Raw genomic sequence first — 17,818 nt, 5'->3', positions numbered from 1 at the left:
GTCAAGATAATGGAAATTCATAAAATGTATAATTTTCACCAGAACTCTGATGAGAGGTTCATTATCCTGATTTTCAATGACTCTACTTAACTATGTTTCTTGTGTGAATTTCAAGCTGAATTTCCTCTCAATGACATTGGTTTCTGTAATGCATCCTTTACAGGTCTGCGGAACACAGATCTCAGCCAGAACTGAGTGGTGGCAAAAGTGCCCTCAACTCTGAGTCAGCTTCGGAGTTGGAATTAGTGACCCCAGCACAGGTAATAAAGTCACATGTCCAGTGAAGCCATCTGCTCAAGTAGATAATGTCTCATGAATATTTCACTTGTGTTTTTTAGAAAAAGTTTGAAGTATTTTATTCTGCTTTCTTACTTAGTAACTGTCTCAATGCTAAGAATAACTGATTTATACAAATATACATATTTTGCTGGGAAACATGCTAATGAATTCACTGTGTACTTAGCACATTTTCCTTGTTCTGCCATTGACTTTGCCAGCATTTTGCAATACAAAATCTGATTCTACTCCAGTATTAGCACTATTTGTGCTACAGAACCATAAAAAAAGGAAGTCACATCCTGAGTGCTCATTCACATCTATGCCCTTTGGAACAAGGTATTACATACATCAGTATTCTGATTGTCACATTAAAATAAATTGCATACCAGAGAATATTGTTCTTGTATTAGCAGTAATGACAATAATAAGCTATTAGGGACTTGCTGTGCACTTTTCATGTATTATATCTAATATCCAAATAATTCCATGCAGTCTAAAGATCATTTAAAGATAGTCTTCAAAAGCACTCTTAGTCTCAGTGAAGTCACACATCTTTTCCTGGGACATAATCACTGGCAGTGATTATATATGAAATAGATCTGTCCATTGCTTGACCATCACTCCAGTATAACTGGTAATGGGTTTATTCTCTCTTATGGCTAAAGGTCATCTCTTCTATGATACTGAGAGTGATGTTGGTCTCAATCTTTCCATCCCCTTTGACAATGTTCAAGGCTATTGCCTTGACCTAAAACCACAACACAAAGATCTCTGAAATATGTGCCCATGTTGGTGCATTCTGGAGTCTAATTAAGGTATAATTGATCATTTAAGGAAATTAAGTGGCGTGAGCAAGAGATTTCCTTGAGTTTTTCTAGATATGATGTTGAAATTAAGAGGAATAAGTTATCTGAGGTGAAATACAATGGATAAAAGTGAAAACAGCAGGTGTTATTGTATGCTATTATTTCTAACGTACATTGGCCCATTTGATACCATTATATAGAGAAGGAAACTAGGACACAGAAAAATAAAGAAACTAATCTGTGGACCCACAACTGTTCAGTGCTAGAGAGAAAGAGGGCCCACGTACAGTGGTAGTTCTAAGAAAATGGAAACATTCCTAAAACATCTTCTCCAGGAGAGAAGACATTAGTGTTCCCAGAAAACAGCTGAAAAACAAGTTGACTAACTTCCTGAACAAATCATCCTGCAAACCTTAATGAATTGTAAATGTAGCATGAAACTGTATTTTTTAAATCTGGAGAGTGCATTTTGTATTTTCTTTCTTTATGCTCATTCTAAATGTATCTTTTTAAAATGAAAAATTAAGGCACTTATTAGGAAAACATTTCTTGATAGGTAGAGATTTAAGATTCACCTAAAGTAACTGGTACTGTGTCATAAACTGGAATCCTTGTAACAATTTAATGTAGCAATAAAACATTTGTTTTGAAAGCAGAGCAAGACTTGGCCCAGGTGGGCTGTTCTACACCAAGCTGGGGCAGAGGAGCAGCTAGGGTCGTTGGTTTCCATAGAAACCCACAATGCATTTATCTTATTATCCCAATGACTGCTGCCCTCCTGCTGCTTGTGTGATTCCATCCCACCACACTGTCCACCCTTTTACCCACTAACCAGCTTTCCTCTAAGGGAGCACAGTGTGCTTTGGAAAATTGGTATGTGATTCCTTATGTTGTCTTCCAAAATACACTTTAAAATGCACTACAGTAGTTTTCTGTCTAAGGAAGGCTTAATGCATCATTTGAGATGGTTATTTATAAAGACTTTACTTCTTCAGTTTTTTAAAATAAATATTATCAATGTAGTAAGATTTGCTAGAACTAAGAAATTTCATGCTATTCTGTGAATTCCAACCTATGGTTTAATTAGAAAAACTTCACGAATCAAGGTTTAATACTATACCTGAAACACCAAGTCATCCAAACAGAGAAGCAAGGGAGTACATAAATTAATCTACTTGTTATCAGAGACAGATGTTTTCATTGGCAGAAACACACTGCTCTTGAATATATGGCTTGTTATGTAGATATAGTAAAATATGATGGAGGTAGAATAAAAATTCAACTTATAGCCGACTTGAAAATCATTCACATAGAGCATTTCAGCTCATCAAAACTGATTACTGGGCTCCTCCTTCTCAGATGGAGGGAGTGAATCAACAGATGATGGGCTATTATAAGCCATGCTTAAAAACATATTTCAGAATCACAAATAAATTGGAAGCTCACAAAGTGAGTAATTCTGATGTTTTCTTATTTTTCTAAGACATACAAAGGGCAAAAAAAACATGTCATAGGTATTTTTCCCATGTCTTCTCAACACTTGTTATCTTTTGGATTTTCAATAATAGCCCTTATAACACTTGTGAAGTAATATCTCATTGTAATTTTTAATTTAGTTTTATTTATTTCATTTTATTTTTTGTTTTATGGTGCTTAGGACTGAGCCCACAGCCTTGTACATGCAAGGCCAGCACTCTACCACTGAGCTGTATCCTGGCTCCCTTATTTTATTTTTTTGTAAATGTATTTCATCTATTATTATTTATCTTATGCCTGATGCTTATGTGCTCTACTACTTGAACCACACACGCCAGCCATTTTACTGATACTCTCATTTTTTGCCATGACTCACTTGAATCACAATTCTATTTATGCATCCTGGGTAGCGGTGATACTAAATGGTGCTAAGCTCCCCTCCCCCCCAAAAAAAATACAGGGAGACAAAACCCCTAACACCCATAAGTCAATGAATCCATAAATACTAAATATTTGGGTGTTCCACAAGTTTATGGTTGAGTGAAAATCAAGTGAATTACAGAATAGTATACCATTTGTGTTCAGTTTTTAAAAATATATTGCTATGTTCTGCTCATGGGTGAATAAATAAAGATCTAAGTATGCTCTCTAGGCACATCTCTTATTTTTGTGATTTTTTTCCAAACATTTGCAATTAACTAAATTAAGATATATGTCACCTTAGCTGTGATTCATCGAAGCAGTTGGCCTTATCAGACATGATTTTGCCTAAATGACTCATGATTATTTCATGCAGGGAAATATCCTGAGATATAGAATACAAGACTGTGCCAGTTCACATGGCAAGGCAAAGCAAAACAGATTCTGTGTTAGGACCTGCTGTATATATGAAACTGGCCTGAAAGCCACACTTCTATCTTGGCTTCTGGTCCTCCTAACAATAGAGATTATCTAGTCACAAACTAGAATCAGTGGGGGATTTTTCTAAAATATCAGTACTTGGAATACAGACTTATAGAAGTAGTATGTTTGAGGGTAGAGACTGGTTTTCACATGACTAAGCTGAGACTCATTACTGAAAAAACATGCATATATGCTCATAAACATTGAGACATACCAATAAGGGCATAAATCTTGAAAGATACTCCAAAAATAACATCATTTAGAAATACTTCTGAGAAAATAGCATGGGAAAAGAAACACTTAATTGCTTGTGTCATGTAATCTAATAATTTAACACTTTATATTTGGTTTATTTCAGGCCCGACTGACCAAGGAACATCGCTGGGGAAGTGCATTACTTTCCAGAAACCACTCCTTGGAAGAGGAATTTGAAAGGGCAAAGGCAGCAGTAGAGGTACTTTTAAAATGTGCTTTTCTTTTTCATATTTCTCATAGTGCCATTAAAAAATCAAACCAATAGGATACATATAAAATGAGTCTTATTTTATAGATATGATTCTGAAACATGATTATGATTGTCAAAATAGGACATGTTGCTAAAGAACCTTTGATTTCTCATCTGGAAAACAAATAGATGTCACCTCTTGTGCCAGTTCTATGACAGATTAGCAATGGCTGTGTGAGGTCCTAGGTCAGAAAGAACTCTGAGCCCTTGGTTCCATGGTGAACACCACTGTGTATTTGCTAAGTCTCAGTGAGATCAGAGTAATGTCTGAAATTTGATAATCTCCCTGCCTTTGGATATTATAATTCTCTAATTAGTTGAGAAAGGGGCATTGCTTGAATAGGCTAGCCAGTGGAAAACCTGAGACATGACCTTTTTATCATTGTCTAAAACATTGTTGAGAAGAAAAGTGAAATACTGGATATGAATATTAAATATAAAAATATTCTAATGGGATTAGGGAGCAAGGAAGGAAGAGAAGCCAAAGAAACATCAGACATCATCTTTTGCTATTTTTTAATCCACTCTTCTGGCTGGAAGAGCAAAATGTATATCACAGATGTGAGCTGGGATGCTCATCAGAGCTTTGATTGCTATAGGAGCAGGATCTTTCCCAGAATTCAAGTATGAGCTTGATAGGACCTCCACTTCCAATACTGATGTGAAATCTGGAGAAATGAAGGCATCTTGGAATGTGCTACATTTCTGTGACATCTTAAGCTAGATTTCAGATGGTATGATGATACAAAGGCTCTTCCTCTATAACTCTCAACTTGAGGTGCAATAAAAGCGTATTCTCATCTTCATGTAAGGATTTATTTTATTCTGGGAAATAATTTGATATAATAATTCAGAAAGCCAAAAGCAGAATACTTTTCATCTCACCACATTAAAATCCATCCAAATTTATTCTTTTAATTTCAACTTTTTCTAGTTAAAAAAGCAAATGAATATTTAATACTCCTAGTGTGATCTACTGATATAGTTCGTTGAGACCAGCTGAGTTCAATCAAGTTGTTGAAATGCATGTAGCTTTAATTTATCTTAAATGTCGATTTTCCAGACTTAAGAGCTAATTTAAATTTATCTTTTGAACTCCTACTGTGTGTAGCATACTGAATTAGCAATCAAATTATTATTCTAAAACATAGAATCTTAGGTCAAGGAAGACATTAGCATTTATCTAATACCATTTATAATGAGAAAGATAATGGATTTCTACTCAAAAAAACACAAAGCAACAATCAATAAGGAAAACATAACTTCCTGCCTATCAAGATAAATATTCTCAAAATCATTTTATCTTATTTTTGTAGAGCTTTTAGCTATTTTTCCTTTAAAATTCTTGACCAGTTCTTCCATACAATTCTTACATACAATTAGGGGCTATCCATTTCCTTCCTTGAGAACACATTTCAGTTTCGATTAATACTAATTATAAAGAGTTTCTTAATTATATTATGCTGCTGTTGTCCTATCAAGAAGTTGATATTTTTGTTACCTTTGGAGCAAGTTGGAATTTGCTTAATCCTTTCTTTACATGATACCTACCTTAACAAACTAGGGTATGTCTTCTGGCTTTCCTTATCACTCCCAGGGCCTGAATTGTTCTATCAACTCATCCCTAATACTGTATGATAATAGTTCATCTCTAGAACTCCATCTCCATACCTCTGTAGTCCTTTTCTGCCACAAAACCCAGGAAGCTGTTAAGTTATTTCAAAATATTACTTGCTTAAAAAATATTATTGACTTCCTCCATGCACTAGCTGACAAACTAGAAGGTAAAGATAAAGAAATGAGGAAGTTGAGCTGTGGAGCACTAGCCTTGAGAGCCCTTAATTCAAGCCCCAGGACCAGAACACACATACGAACACACTCATGTGTGAACACACACACGTTGTCGATTTGCTAAGGGTAGGTGGCTAAGGTCTGTAATTTTAGCTAATTAGAAGGTTGAGATATGAAGATCATGATTCAAAGCCAACCCAGTCCATGAGACTCTTATCTCCAATTAACTAACAATAAGACAGAATTGGAGTTGTGGCTCAGTGATAGAGCAAGATAAAAAGTTAAAATATAGCACCCAGGCCCTGAGTTCAAGCTCCTGTACCAGCACAAAAAATAAAGAAATAAGTCAGCCTTAGGGAGCTGTCTAACAATAGCATGGAACACAGGAAAAACCACTTCTTCCTCATATCATCTATTAGATGAAGAGCTTGAATTTCTAATATACAATAAGTGAGTTTATGCCTTCATGTGTAAAGTATAGTCATATAGAATTCCCAACAAATTAAAAAGTGTTTTTGTTTATTTTCCTTCTGGAAGCTTCCCAAAGGGAATGAGGACAGTTAATGCCAACTACAAAGTGGGGTAGGGGAAAGAAGTATGTGAGTGTGAATCAGAAATGCAGAATTTAAACTATGGGTGTCCAAGAAACTTCAGGCAAATGTGGGCCATTTACCTGAGAAAATTCTTACCTAGAAAAATCTAAATTCCCAGTAAAATACAGAGTAATACATATATATATATATATATATATATATATATATATATATATATATATATATGAGTCTTAGGAACATACATACCCACTGAAAACATTTAAGACTGTATAAAAAAGTTTATTTCTGCTGGAAGAAATCTATATACTGTCAGTTTTATGATATAATCCCAATTTTGTAAAATAATAGCATAATGGTTAACATATGTTGTATTCTAAGTCAAGTATTATCTTTGCACAAGGTGGTTTCGAGTTAACATGTCAACTTATAAGTACATTGTGTACATTCTGTCTTGGATCATTGTCACCCCTTTCATCATTTTAATCTTCACAGACATCCTGGGAAGATGGCACTATTACTATCCCCATTTTTCATGAGAAAAGTGAGGCTCCAAGAGACTGCAGCCAGATGTGTCATTTTTTGGGGGTCCGGTCATGGGGCCTGAACTCTGGGCCTGGGCGCTGTCCCTCAGCTCTTCAGCTCAAGGCTAGTGCTCTACCACTTGAGCCACAGCGACACTTCCAGCTTTTTTCTTTTTGCTTATGTGGTGCTGAGGAATTGAACCCAGGGCCTCGAGCATGCAAGGCAAGTGCTCTACCACTGAGCCACCTTCCCAGCCCCGAGATGTGTCATTTTTATAAACAATTCAGATAAATTGTAAAAATGGCACCCTTAGCAGGTTACAGAGCCATAATTATGACCCAGGCTCCAGAGGCTGTATTTTGAACCACTGTCCTCTATGAAAATAAAGCCTGGTCAGATCAGATTACTATGACAAAATACCTTAGACTGAGTAATTTCTAAAAGATAGGAATACATTGCTCACAGTTCTGGGATCTGGGAAGCTCAAGATCAGATGCATTGTGTGGTGAGGACCAATCCCTCATAGAGGTGCCATCTTGCTGTGTCCTCACACAATGGGAGGAAAAAGGGCTTGGAGCAGGCTCATGTGGCAAGCACCTGCTCTCCATCAGGCCTTTATTGCATGAGCAATAATCTTGACCTGAGGACTCCATCCTCACGACCTCCCAGAGGCTCCCTCCTGATACCATCTCCTCAGAGGTTAGGTTTCAACCCAGGAGCTTTGAGGAAACACTTATTCAGGGGATAACAGAGTTTTGTGTTCAAATATGAACAATAGATATTTTGGAGTGGCTGCATTGAAGTCATGTATTTTTTAAATAAGTTTTTTATTGTGAAAATATTGTACAGAGGGGTTACAGTTACATGGGCAAGATAATGAGTACATTTCTTATCAAGCATTGTTGCCTTCTTTGTTTTTCCCCTACCATCCCTTCCCTCCCATCTCTACAACTACATCCCCCTCCACCCCCACCTAAATTGTAAAGTTCTCATGGAAAAGGACATAGCTAACAATATCAATAGAAAGCCCATGGATTGGGAAAAGATCTTCATTAGCCATACAACGGACAAGGATCTCATATCTAAAATACACCTGGAACTCAAAAAATTAAATCCCCCAACAACAAATACTCAAAGAAACAACTGCCCAATAAATAAGTGGGCTAAAGACTGAATGAGAAACTTCTCTGAAGAGGAAATAAGAATGGCCAATATAAACATAAAGAAATGCTCAAACTCTCTAGCCATAAAAGAAATGCAAATCAAAACATTGAGATACCACCTCATCCCAGTTAGAATGGCTATAATCAAGAATTCTAATAATAACAGATACTGGAGAGGATGTGGACAGAAGGAAGAACCCTACTGCATTGTTGATGGGAGTGTAAACTTGTTCAACCACTTTGGAAAGTAGTATGGAGGTTCCTCAAAAGACTCCACATAGAACTCCCCTATGACCCAGCAATCCCACTTTGGGGCATTTACTCGAATGATCACAAACAAGACCATACTAAAGCTACCAGAACAACTATGTTGTGCATTATTTACCATAGCTAAGATATGGAACCAACCCAGATTCCCCTCAGTAGATGAATGGATCAAGAAAATGTGGTATATATACACAATGGAATTCTATGCCTCCACTAGAAAGAATGACATTGCCCCATTTGTTAGGAAATGGAAAGACTTGGAAAAAATTCTATTAAGTGAAGTAAGCCAGGCCCAAAGAAACATAGGACCCACGGTTTCCCTTATTTGCAATAACTAGTATATGTCTGAGACAAGCAGGAAAGGTCAGATAAGATGGTGTTAAGTGAAATGAACCACAAGATAAGGACACAAGTGGTTTTTTCTTCCTTGTTATTGTTTCTAATGTATTTATTTAGGTACCATGTGATTTTTTGTTGCTTTGTATGTCCCTCCCCCATGGCATAACCCCTGTTTTCACTGTATTTGATGTTGGTATAATTTGGAGAGTGAAAGGGAAAAAACAAATCGTTTAAATAGGGATACAGGTTCACCAATGAGAAGTACAAGACACTATGTCAAAGTCATTTATTTTGTTCTGGTCACTTATCTGTGTTCTCCAAATGTTCTGTCAGGATAATGTGTCATGTTGTGAATAAAGGTGATTGTTGTACGTTATAGACACTAATGAGAGAGATAATATTGTTGGAAGAGTTAAAAATGTCTTAGTCTTCATTTCAGAACAAAGAATAACACTGCAGACTGCTTCATTCAAGGCAGTTCTAAATACCAATAAATGAAATAACAGGTGAAAATTGTGCCTGGAGCAAGGTGAATTTTTCAAACTATCCACCTTCTATTTCTGTATCATCTGATTGAAATGTTCCTTCTATTTCACTTTCTGTTACTTTTGTCATCATCATCCACTTGATCAGGCACCTGGATCCCCTCTCTATCAACTGCTCTTCAAGCCCCTAACATCCAGTCCTTAACCTGAGCTCTCATACCTAATCTATTGCTCACTGTCCCATTTTCTGTGCTATCTTATAGTTGTTTACAGGATATACTAGACAATCCTATCCTAACATTGGGCATATTTTCTGTTTTACATGGTATGGACTCATTTTTTTGATCCAAGACAGGACTCAGACTCCATTCCTGAACCTTTTGCTCATTGGCTAGTGCTCAATCAACTGAGCTATACCTGCAACACCATGAACTATTTTACTTGTAACAATGCAATTCAACTAAATTTTTGCTCAAATGTCCTAAAATATAGCATTATTATGGGGGCAAAGACAGCTAATGCCATGGACGCATTTATTTCATATAGGAAATTACCTGAGAACCCATTAATGCACAAAAACTGCCTGTTGAAAGTCACACCAAAGTGCTAGTTGTAATGAAGCCTCTTGTGAGTGAGGCTTTTTGCCTTTATACCTCATATCTTATTGAAAAAAATCACTGCAAATTCAGCTATGAGCCCAAAGTGTTTTAATTTTCAGAGAGCTAGATACTCCTATTTTGGGCTTTCATAATAATAATAATAATAATGCACTTCCTTGTCTAAAAGAAGGAGGCATTTCCTCTATGCTTCCTCCTGTATTTCTTCCACAGTGTGTCAGCTACATTAGGAGACATAGAAATGAAGAATTGGGAAGAGCCCCAGTAGCTCAGGAAGGCCCAAAACTGCTTCTCAAAGCAGAGATCCCTAGAGACAACCACACTGCCACTGCAGAGGAGAGAGAAGGTCACCTGGGAGGTTAGCACACCTGCAGCTATATGCCAAAAATACATTCTGCGTCACTGTTAGCAAGCAAGAAAAGCAGCCATGGACATCTGGCATTGTGTTTAGCAAGTTTGTCTGCCTTGCTGCTTCTACCTTTAGAATAAATTGTATTCATCAAATTCAACAGAGATGTTTTAGCTCCTCCTACAGTTCAGGTACAATACAGAGTATTAACAATAGAAAAATGAGCAAGACCATCCCTACCCTTAAGGAGGAGTTAGGGTGAAGACTCAGATCTATCCAGACTGGGAAATCACTGAAGGACTGCTCATCATGTGGTGTAGTTATTTCCACCTCCCTCTCACAGACCACACTGCGACCTCTTAGGATGGGACCATGTCTCATCTTCCTTTATGTTCTTGGTACCTAGCAAAGAAACTGGTACAAAGCAGGGCAAATCAGTAAATCAGTGAAAAAAATAATCAATTTGCCCTTATAACACACCAGTTTCACATACGCATCTCTTCTCTAGGGTGATTACACTGTATTTTAAATTCTAACAGAAGGATGAAACCTTTGCCTCTGGAATCAAAGCCATGTTCCAGGTAGCTCACATATTATCTTAATGCTTGTTTTATGCATTTAAAGCAATGTTTTCATAGCTCCATTTTTACCCTATTGGAAGCAATTTTTAAAGGAGCAATAAAATATGTAAATGAAGAAAACAAGATATAAGCACAAAGGAAAACCCCATAGTTGGAGGCAAGAGCAGCATTTTTTTTTGAGTAATAAGTTGTGCTTAATAAATTCTACCAAGACTATTAAATTCTAAACTTCTGAACACTTCTGGTCCCCCAGTTCTCGCCACTTTGGATGTTACCTGTGGAAATTTAAAATGGCCACTGATTATTTATAATTATAATATATAATGGCCACTTCAAAATATGGATCTTTATTCTCCTCTAAGTGTGTGACACACTTGTAATGGTCTTTTAGCAATAAATAAAATGGAAGGTAGAAAGCATGAGTTGGAAGCTTCTGTCTTAAAATACTTCATATGGCCTCTGTCCACTCATTGTCAGAACACTCACCACAGGGAAACCCACCTTTTCTGTCATGTAGACCTTAGAAGCTTCTGCCATAACCGTCAAGAAACTCAGAGTCCTGCCCACAAAACATGAGTGACCCTCCGACACCTTGAGATGACTAACAGCCTCAGAACAGCTTAATCCAAGTTCAAAAACACCCCTGTCAGGGCCTTCCAGCTAGCTACTCCTGAATTCCTGACCCTCAGAAACTGAGTGATATAGAAAATGTTACAACAACAGATAACAGTTACATCACTCTTTTCATCACAGTCTCCAGCTCCATTTAATCCAAATCTCCTCCCCCAACACCTTCTAAAGCTGCAGAATAGAAAGAATACCCTATAGGACAACAGCAATGCTGTTGTCATTTTAGATTCCTTCATTCATCTCTAACTGGTCCTCCACTTGTCCTCTCTGATCCCTAAAAGAGTATTCACTCCTTCTGTGATGTTTTTCCCAAGGGCATATTTAGTCTACCACCCTAGAATCTCTTTATGGACTTGCCTTTTCCTCCACACAGCTTCTTTTTTTTTGGGGGGGGGGAGGGTCCAGTCGTGGGCCTGAACTCTGGGCCTGGGCTCTGTCTCTCAGCTCTTCAGCTCAAGGCTAGCGCTCCACCACTTGAGCCACAGCGCCACTTCTGGCTTTTTTCTTTTTGCTTATGTGGTGTTGAGGAATCGAACCCAAGGCCTCAAGCATGCAAGGCAAGCGCTCTACCACTGAGCCACCTTCCCAGCCCTCCACACAGCTTATTGATTAATCTGTATGACAAGTTTCACTGGAAACAACTTTCTAACTTTTTATTTCTGTGTCCTATTGCAAAAAAACACAGCCCCAAGATAACTTTTCTTTAGAGTAATGTTCCTACCAGTAGCATAGGCAGAATTACAGCAAATTGGCAATCATTGTTATAAGAACACAAGTAAGTTTGATAATAATTAATAATTCTTTTTTCTAAAAATATGCTATTGTCAAGTGCTGGTGCTTCATGCCTGCAATCCTAGCTGAGAGGCTAAGCTATGAGGCTCAAGTTCAAAACCAGCTGGGGCAGGAGTCTTTGAGACACTTCTCTCCAATTGCTCACCAAAAAAGAAAACAGAAACAAAAAACTGGAAGTAGAGCCATTGATTAAGTGGTAGAGTGCTAGCCTTGAGCAAAAAAAGTTCAAGGACACCACACACACACACACACACACACACAAACACACACACACAAAGATGTCAAACACAGCAATGAATCCTCTGCCTTTTTTGTTCTATTCAGGCTCCCACACTGGGAGAAGAGTTCCTTTTACTCAATCACCTGACTCACATGCTGATCCCATGCAGCAAAACCCTCACAGACTCCCAAGAAATATTGTTTAGCCAGGAGCTCAGCATCCTACATACCAACCAAGGTAACACAGAAAATTTTAGATGTCATACATCCTAAATGACATTCCCAGTGGTCCCAAGGCTCCTTGAAAGCCCTGGATTTGTTCTGTGAAATGTCACCAGCTATCTTAGAGTTTGGGCCTCAGACCTGGGGTCCAGAGGGTCTACCCTTCCACATATGAGAAGGAGCTGAAATTCCTTGAAAGGAATTTCTTAAAGGAACAAATTGCTGATTATTAGCACACAGTACTGGGAAACATGTTGGCGCATTTTATTGGAGCTATTGATTGATGGAAATTTTAAATTCACATAATAATACTAAAAGGAGATACATTTTCTTTCCTTAGATTAGACTTCTTTTAAAATTGTTTAGTTTACATAAAGCTTAACTTATTATTAGAAATATGCAGCATATGACAAGGGCAACCATCCTATGAGAGGGCTGGAGGCATGGAGACAGAGCAGGTAAGAAGCAGAAGAGCATTAAAAAATGCCTAGAGAATTTTAGTATCATATATGAGCCTCCACAAAGCAACTCGGAGATAAATTTTATTTCCTATGAAAAGCTGAATTGAATGAGGAACATTGAAAGTAAACAGCTTAGGGATATCTTAATTACTTTATATTGAAAAAATTAAAAAAAATACATATATAACTTCAAGTTAAGTCCCCAAACCAGAATATCGTGGTTATTGGATATCTTACATCAAAAAGTCTGAGTAGTCATAAAAAGGGATGAATTGTTTAACAATATATTTCCATATCCTACATGTCTCTAAAATAAATATGTAGATGCACACACACACACTTGACTATCTGACCGGACTATGGAAATCAAGTATATAAATCACACTAAACCTAAACCTACATGCAAACGTTTGTTTTAGGTTCATGGAATAAGTAAAACTAACCTGAATGTATTTTCCATAACTAAATTCAGATATGTTTCTGGATGGTAGTAGGGTATTTATTGAACCCATTTATGAAACCACCAGGTGAGTAAAATATATAACTTGAAAAGGCTACATTTAAAATTAACTATTTCCTTGTCTGTGACTCATTTGGTCTTCTAATGACATTCTTTCTCAAATGAGGTGGGCTTTTATACTGAAGCATTTGTTCTCTACCTGTGATACACAGACATTAACTTATGGAGGTCAGAGTTAAGAGACACTTCATAGAAATAAACTATAGTTTTCAAACTAGCAAAGTAGCAATGATCATAATAAGATCTTCAAAATTGGAATTATTTCCTTCATTGGAAAAATTTGATTTTATGAATCTAGCAGATCACAGTGTATAAAATAATAAAGACATTCAAAATAAAAGCTCTGTACAAAGGGGTTTTTCCATGGTAATATAGAGTTTTAAAAAAAAAAAAGAAAATGTAAAAATAACAGAAAAGTAAAATAGGCTCTCTAGTGGGTGGGTACCAACAAGGGTAGCAAGGGCCAAAGAAGAGGGTGAAGGAAGTTAGAAATATTTTATATTTATGTATGAAAAATAGAACACTAGATTTGTCTTGAGAAGTGGGAAGAAGAGAAGAGGGAGTGAGAGTAATGGGAAAAGTATATTTGATTAGATACATTGTGTGCATGTATGGAAATGCCCCAATGGAAAACCCCTCAGACAACTAATGTATGTTAAACTTGTTTTTATAAGGTTAACAAAATATTAGCTCTGTTTGCATCAAGTTTTCTAAACTGACTGAGAATGCTTCCATGTGCATACACCTACACATTCAAATACACACAGATTACTGTAAAGTTAGACTCTCTCTCTGATTTGTTCCCAATAGAACCTAGATCATCATGGAGTTAGGTGACCATGTGAGCACAAGCAAATGCAGCTCTTCCATACAACTTCCTCTATGGGAAAACACTGATGCTCATACACAGAGGCTGGCCTTTTATACTGGTTCTGCCTCATTATTCAGGCAGAACTTTACATCCTGAACCCATTCGGTTCTCAGGACAAATGCATTTGTTAAGGAAGGAAAGGCCTCATACTGTATGTCCCATGGAGGGAGGAGAATCAAAGGGAGAGATTGGCCCCAAATCCCCAAACACTGTCTGTATCTCTAGTTCCCTGGCTCCCCCAGAAAGCATGCTACTAGTATTACAAAAGGCAATCCTAAACTTTTACATATATTAATTATTGTAAAAAATTACTTTGAACCAGGTGCTGGTGACTCACACCTACAATCCTAGCTACTTCAGGTGGCTAAGATTTGAGAGTTACATTTCAAAGCTTCTCTGGGCAGAAAATCTTGTGCGACTCTCTAATCATCCAGCAAAATGCTGCAGTGGAGCTGTGATGAGTGGTAGAGCACCAGGCTTGCATGCAAAAGCTAAGCAAGAGCATGAAGATGTGAGGTCAAGCAAAATTTGACTGGCACCAAAAAAACCCAAAACATACTTTGGCTACTACTTTAAGTACCATTCTCTCAAGTGGAAGGAAATACAAACGAATCAACTAGGATTAATAATCTCTAGGTGGTAAGATTTTTTTCTTTTCTTTTGATTTTTTAATTGAAGTAGTTGTAGGTGATAAAACTTTTACTGGCAATTTTAATACTATTTAAAATTATCTACAAGATAATGTATTAAAATTGTAAAATATGTTTTTATATTAAACTTATTTTAATTGATACAAAAACAAGAATTGCATATTAATGGTAAAAGATAATATTTCAATACATGTGTATTTATGTGCTACTTAAGTCAGGCTAAAGAAATCCATGTCTTGAAACATTTATTACTTCTTTTCTAATATTTTTATTATTTTTAAGTGGTTGCACAATGGGGTTTCAATTCAGTATGTCAATTTATGAGCACAATGCATCTTCATCAATGTCACCCTTTTATTGTTCTCTTGTTATTTCTTTTTTTTGGGGGGGTCCAGTCATGGGTCTGAACTCTGGGCCTGGGTGCTGTCCCTCAGCTCTTCAGCTCTACCACTTGAGCCACAGTGCCACTTCCAGCTTTTTTCTTTTTGTTTTTGTAGTGCTGAAGAATCGAACTCAGGGCCTCAGGCATGGAAGGCAAGCGCTCTACCACTGAGCCACCTTCCCAGCCCCTCTTGTTATTTCTTTATGGTAAAAACCTTTGGAAATCCTTTCTTTCCACTTTTTGTTTGTTTGTTTGTTTCTGGTCCTGGGGCTGGCACTCAGTGTTTAGGCTTGTCCCTGAGCCTCTCTGTGCCCAAGGCTAGCACTCTCCCACTTGAGCCACAGTGCAGCTTCTGGCTTTTTCTATGTAGCTTCTTGGAGGTAAGAGTCTCATAACTTTCCTGCCCAGGCTGGCTTGGAATCATGATCCTCAGATCTTTAGCCACCAGAGTAGCTATGATTACAAGCGTGAGCCACCAATGCCTGGGTCTTTCAGTTTTTTGAAACACACAGCACATTGCTCTTATCTGCAGTGACCTATTGTTCAGAAAAACACTAAAACTTCTAACTATTAAATCTATCACTTAGTATTCATTGATCAACATTTCCCTTTGTCTCGATGGCCACTGACCGACTCGTGTCTAGTCATCACCATTCAACTCTCAACTTCTATGAGAACAACTGTTTTTAGATTCCTCACATATCTGTGCCTATCTTATTTCATTTAATGTCCTCTAGTTAAATCTATCTTGTTACAAATAGCAGGATTTTATTCTCTTTTGAGGCTGATATCTATTCTTTTTGTATATATACTACTCTTTTGTTTATCAATTCATGATGCATATTTAGGTTGTTTCTATCTGTTGACTATTACAAGTAGTTCTACAGTGAGTACCGGACTGAAGTGCATCCTCAACACACTGGTTTCATCTCTGGATAAAGACTCAGTAGTGGCATTGCTGGACCCCATGATAGTTCTAGCTTTAGGTTTTGAAGGAACTTTGGTACTCTCTTCACAATAGTTGAACTAATTTCCATTCGGAAGTGTACAAATGTTCTCTTTGCTCCATATTATCAACAAATAGTACTTGTTATCTTTTGTCCTTTTGATAAAATCCATTCTTAGTGATGAGGTGATATCTTTCTGTGCTTTTCATTAGAGATATTGTGCCATTTTTTCATGTATCTCTTGCTCATTTGTAACTCTCCTTTTGAGAAGTGTCTGGACATTGACTTACTTTAATTGGGTTGTTAGAGGGTTACTAGTGTTTCTTATATATTCTAGAAATCATCTGCTTGTATAGATTATAAGTATTTTCCCATCCCATAAGATGTCTTTGCATTCTAATGATAGTTTCTTCTGCAGTGCAGAAGTTTGGTTCTTAGTTTAATGTGTTACAAATTATCTGCTTTTGTTTTTGTTTTCTGTGCTTTTCCAAATTAAAGTCCTTGTCCTTGCCAATTTCCTAAAACATTTTGCTTGTGTTCCTAGTAGCTTCACAGTTTCAGGTCTTACATTTTAGTCTTCAATCCATTTGAGGTAATTTTTGTAACTGTTGCACGATAGAGGTCTAGTTTAATTTTTCTACTAGAGATATCCAGTTTTCTCAGCATTACTTATTGAACACAGTTCTTTTTTTATTGTGAAAATACCGTACAGAGGGGTTACAATTATATGGGCAAGGTAATGAGTGCATTTTTTATCAAGAATTGTTGTCTCCTTTTTTGTTTCCCCTTACCATCCCTTCCCATCTCCCCCGCATCCCTCCTGTCCCCCCACCCCATGCCAAAGTTGTAAAGTTCATTTTCGACATAACAACTTGTACACCTCATTGTATCCTATTTAAACAATTTGTTTTTTCCCTTCCCCTTCACAAATTATACCAACATCAAATACAGTGAAAACAGGGGTTATACCATGGGGGAGGGACATACAAAGCAACAAAGAAATATCTTATAAATATGTTAGAAACAATCGCATGAAAGAAAAAATCATTTGAATACATAACTTTGGGTTCATTTCACTTACCATCACCTTATCTGACCTTTTCTGCTTGTCTCAGACATATACTAGTTATTGCAAATAAGGAAAACAATGGGTCTTATGTTTCTTTGGGCCTGGCTTACTTCACTCAATATAATTTTTTCCAAGTCTTTCCATTTCCTAACAAATAGGGCAATGTCATTCTTTCTGGTGGAGGCATAGAATTCCATTGTATATATATACCACATTTTCTTGATCCATTCATCTACTGAGGGGAATCTGGGTTGGTTCCATATCTTAGCTATAGTAATAATGCTGCAATAAACAGTTGTGCTGGTAGCTTTAGTATGGTCTTGTTTGTGGTCATTAGGGTAAATGCCCAAAAGTGGAATTGCTGGGTCATATGGGAGCTCTATGTGGAGTCTTTTGAGGAACCTCCATATTACTTTCC

At 37.0% G+C, this 17,818-nt stretch overlaps 1 protein-coding gene across 6 annotated transcripts in view; it reads left to right on the top strand.

Annotated features, from left to right (window-relative positions):
- Pex5l (peroxisomal biogenesis factor 5-like) overlaps positions 1 to 17,818 on the top strand; it is a 232,388-nt gene that overhangs the window by 167,766 nt on the left and 46,804 nt on the right. For all 6 annotated transcript variants that reach the window (XM_013033677.1, XM_013033678.1, XM_013033682.1 and 3 more), the window contains 2 exons: positions 164 to 260; positions 3,823 to 3,918. In XM_013033677.1, the coding sequence (XP_012889131.1) occupies positions 164 to 260; positions 3,823 to 3,918 (193 nt within the window). The remainder of the gene's footprint in view (positions 1 to 163; positions 261 to 3,822; positions 3,919 to 17,818) is intronic.

The sequence above is a fragment of the Dipodomys ordii genome, unplaced genomic scaffold, assembly GCF_000151885.1.
Source record: "Dipodomys ordii isolate 6190 unplaced genomic scaffold, Dord_2.0 Scaffold175, whole genome shotgun sequence".
In the NCBI taxonomy this organism is placed as follows: domain Eukaryota; kingdom Metazoa; phylum Chordata; class Mammalia; order Rodentia; family Heteromyidae; genus Dipodomys; species Dipodomys ordii.
The sequence above is the reverse complement of the archived record's forward strand: the minus strand, read 5'-3'. Positions and strand labels throughout refer to the sequence as shown.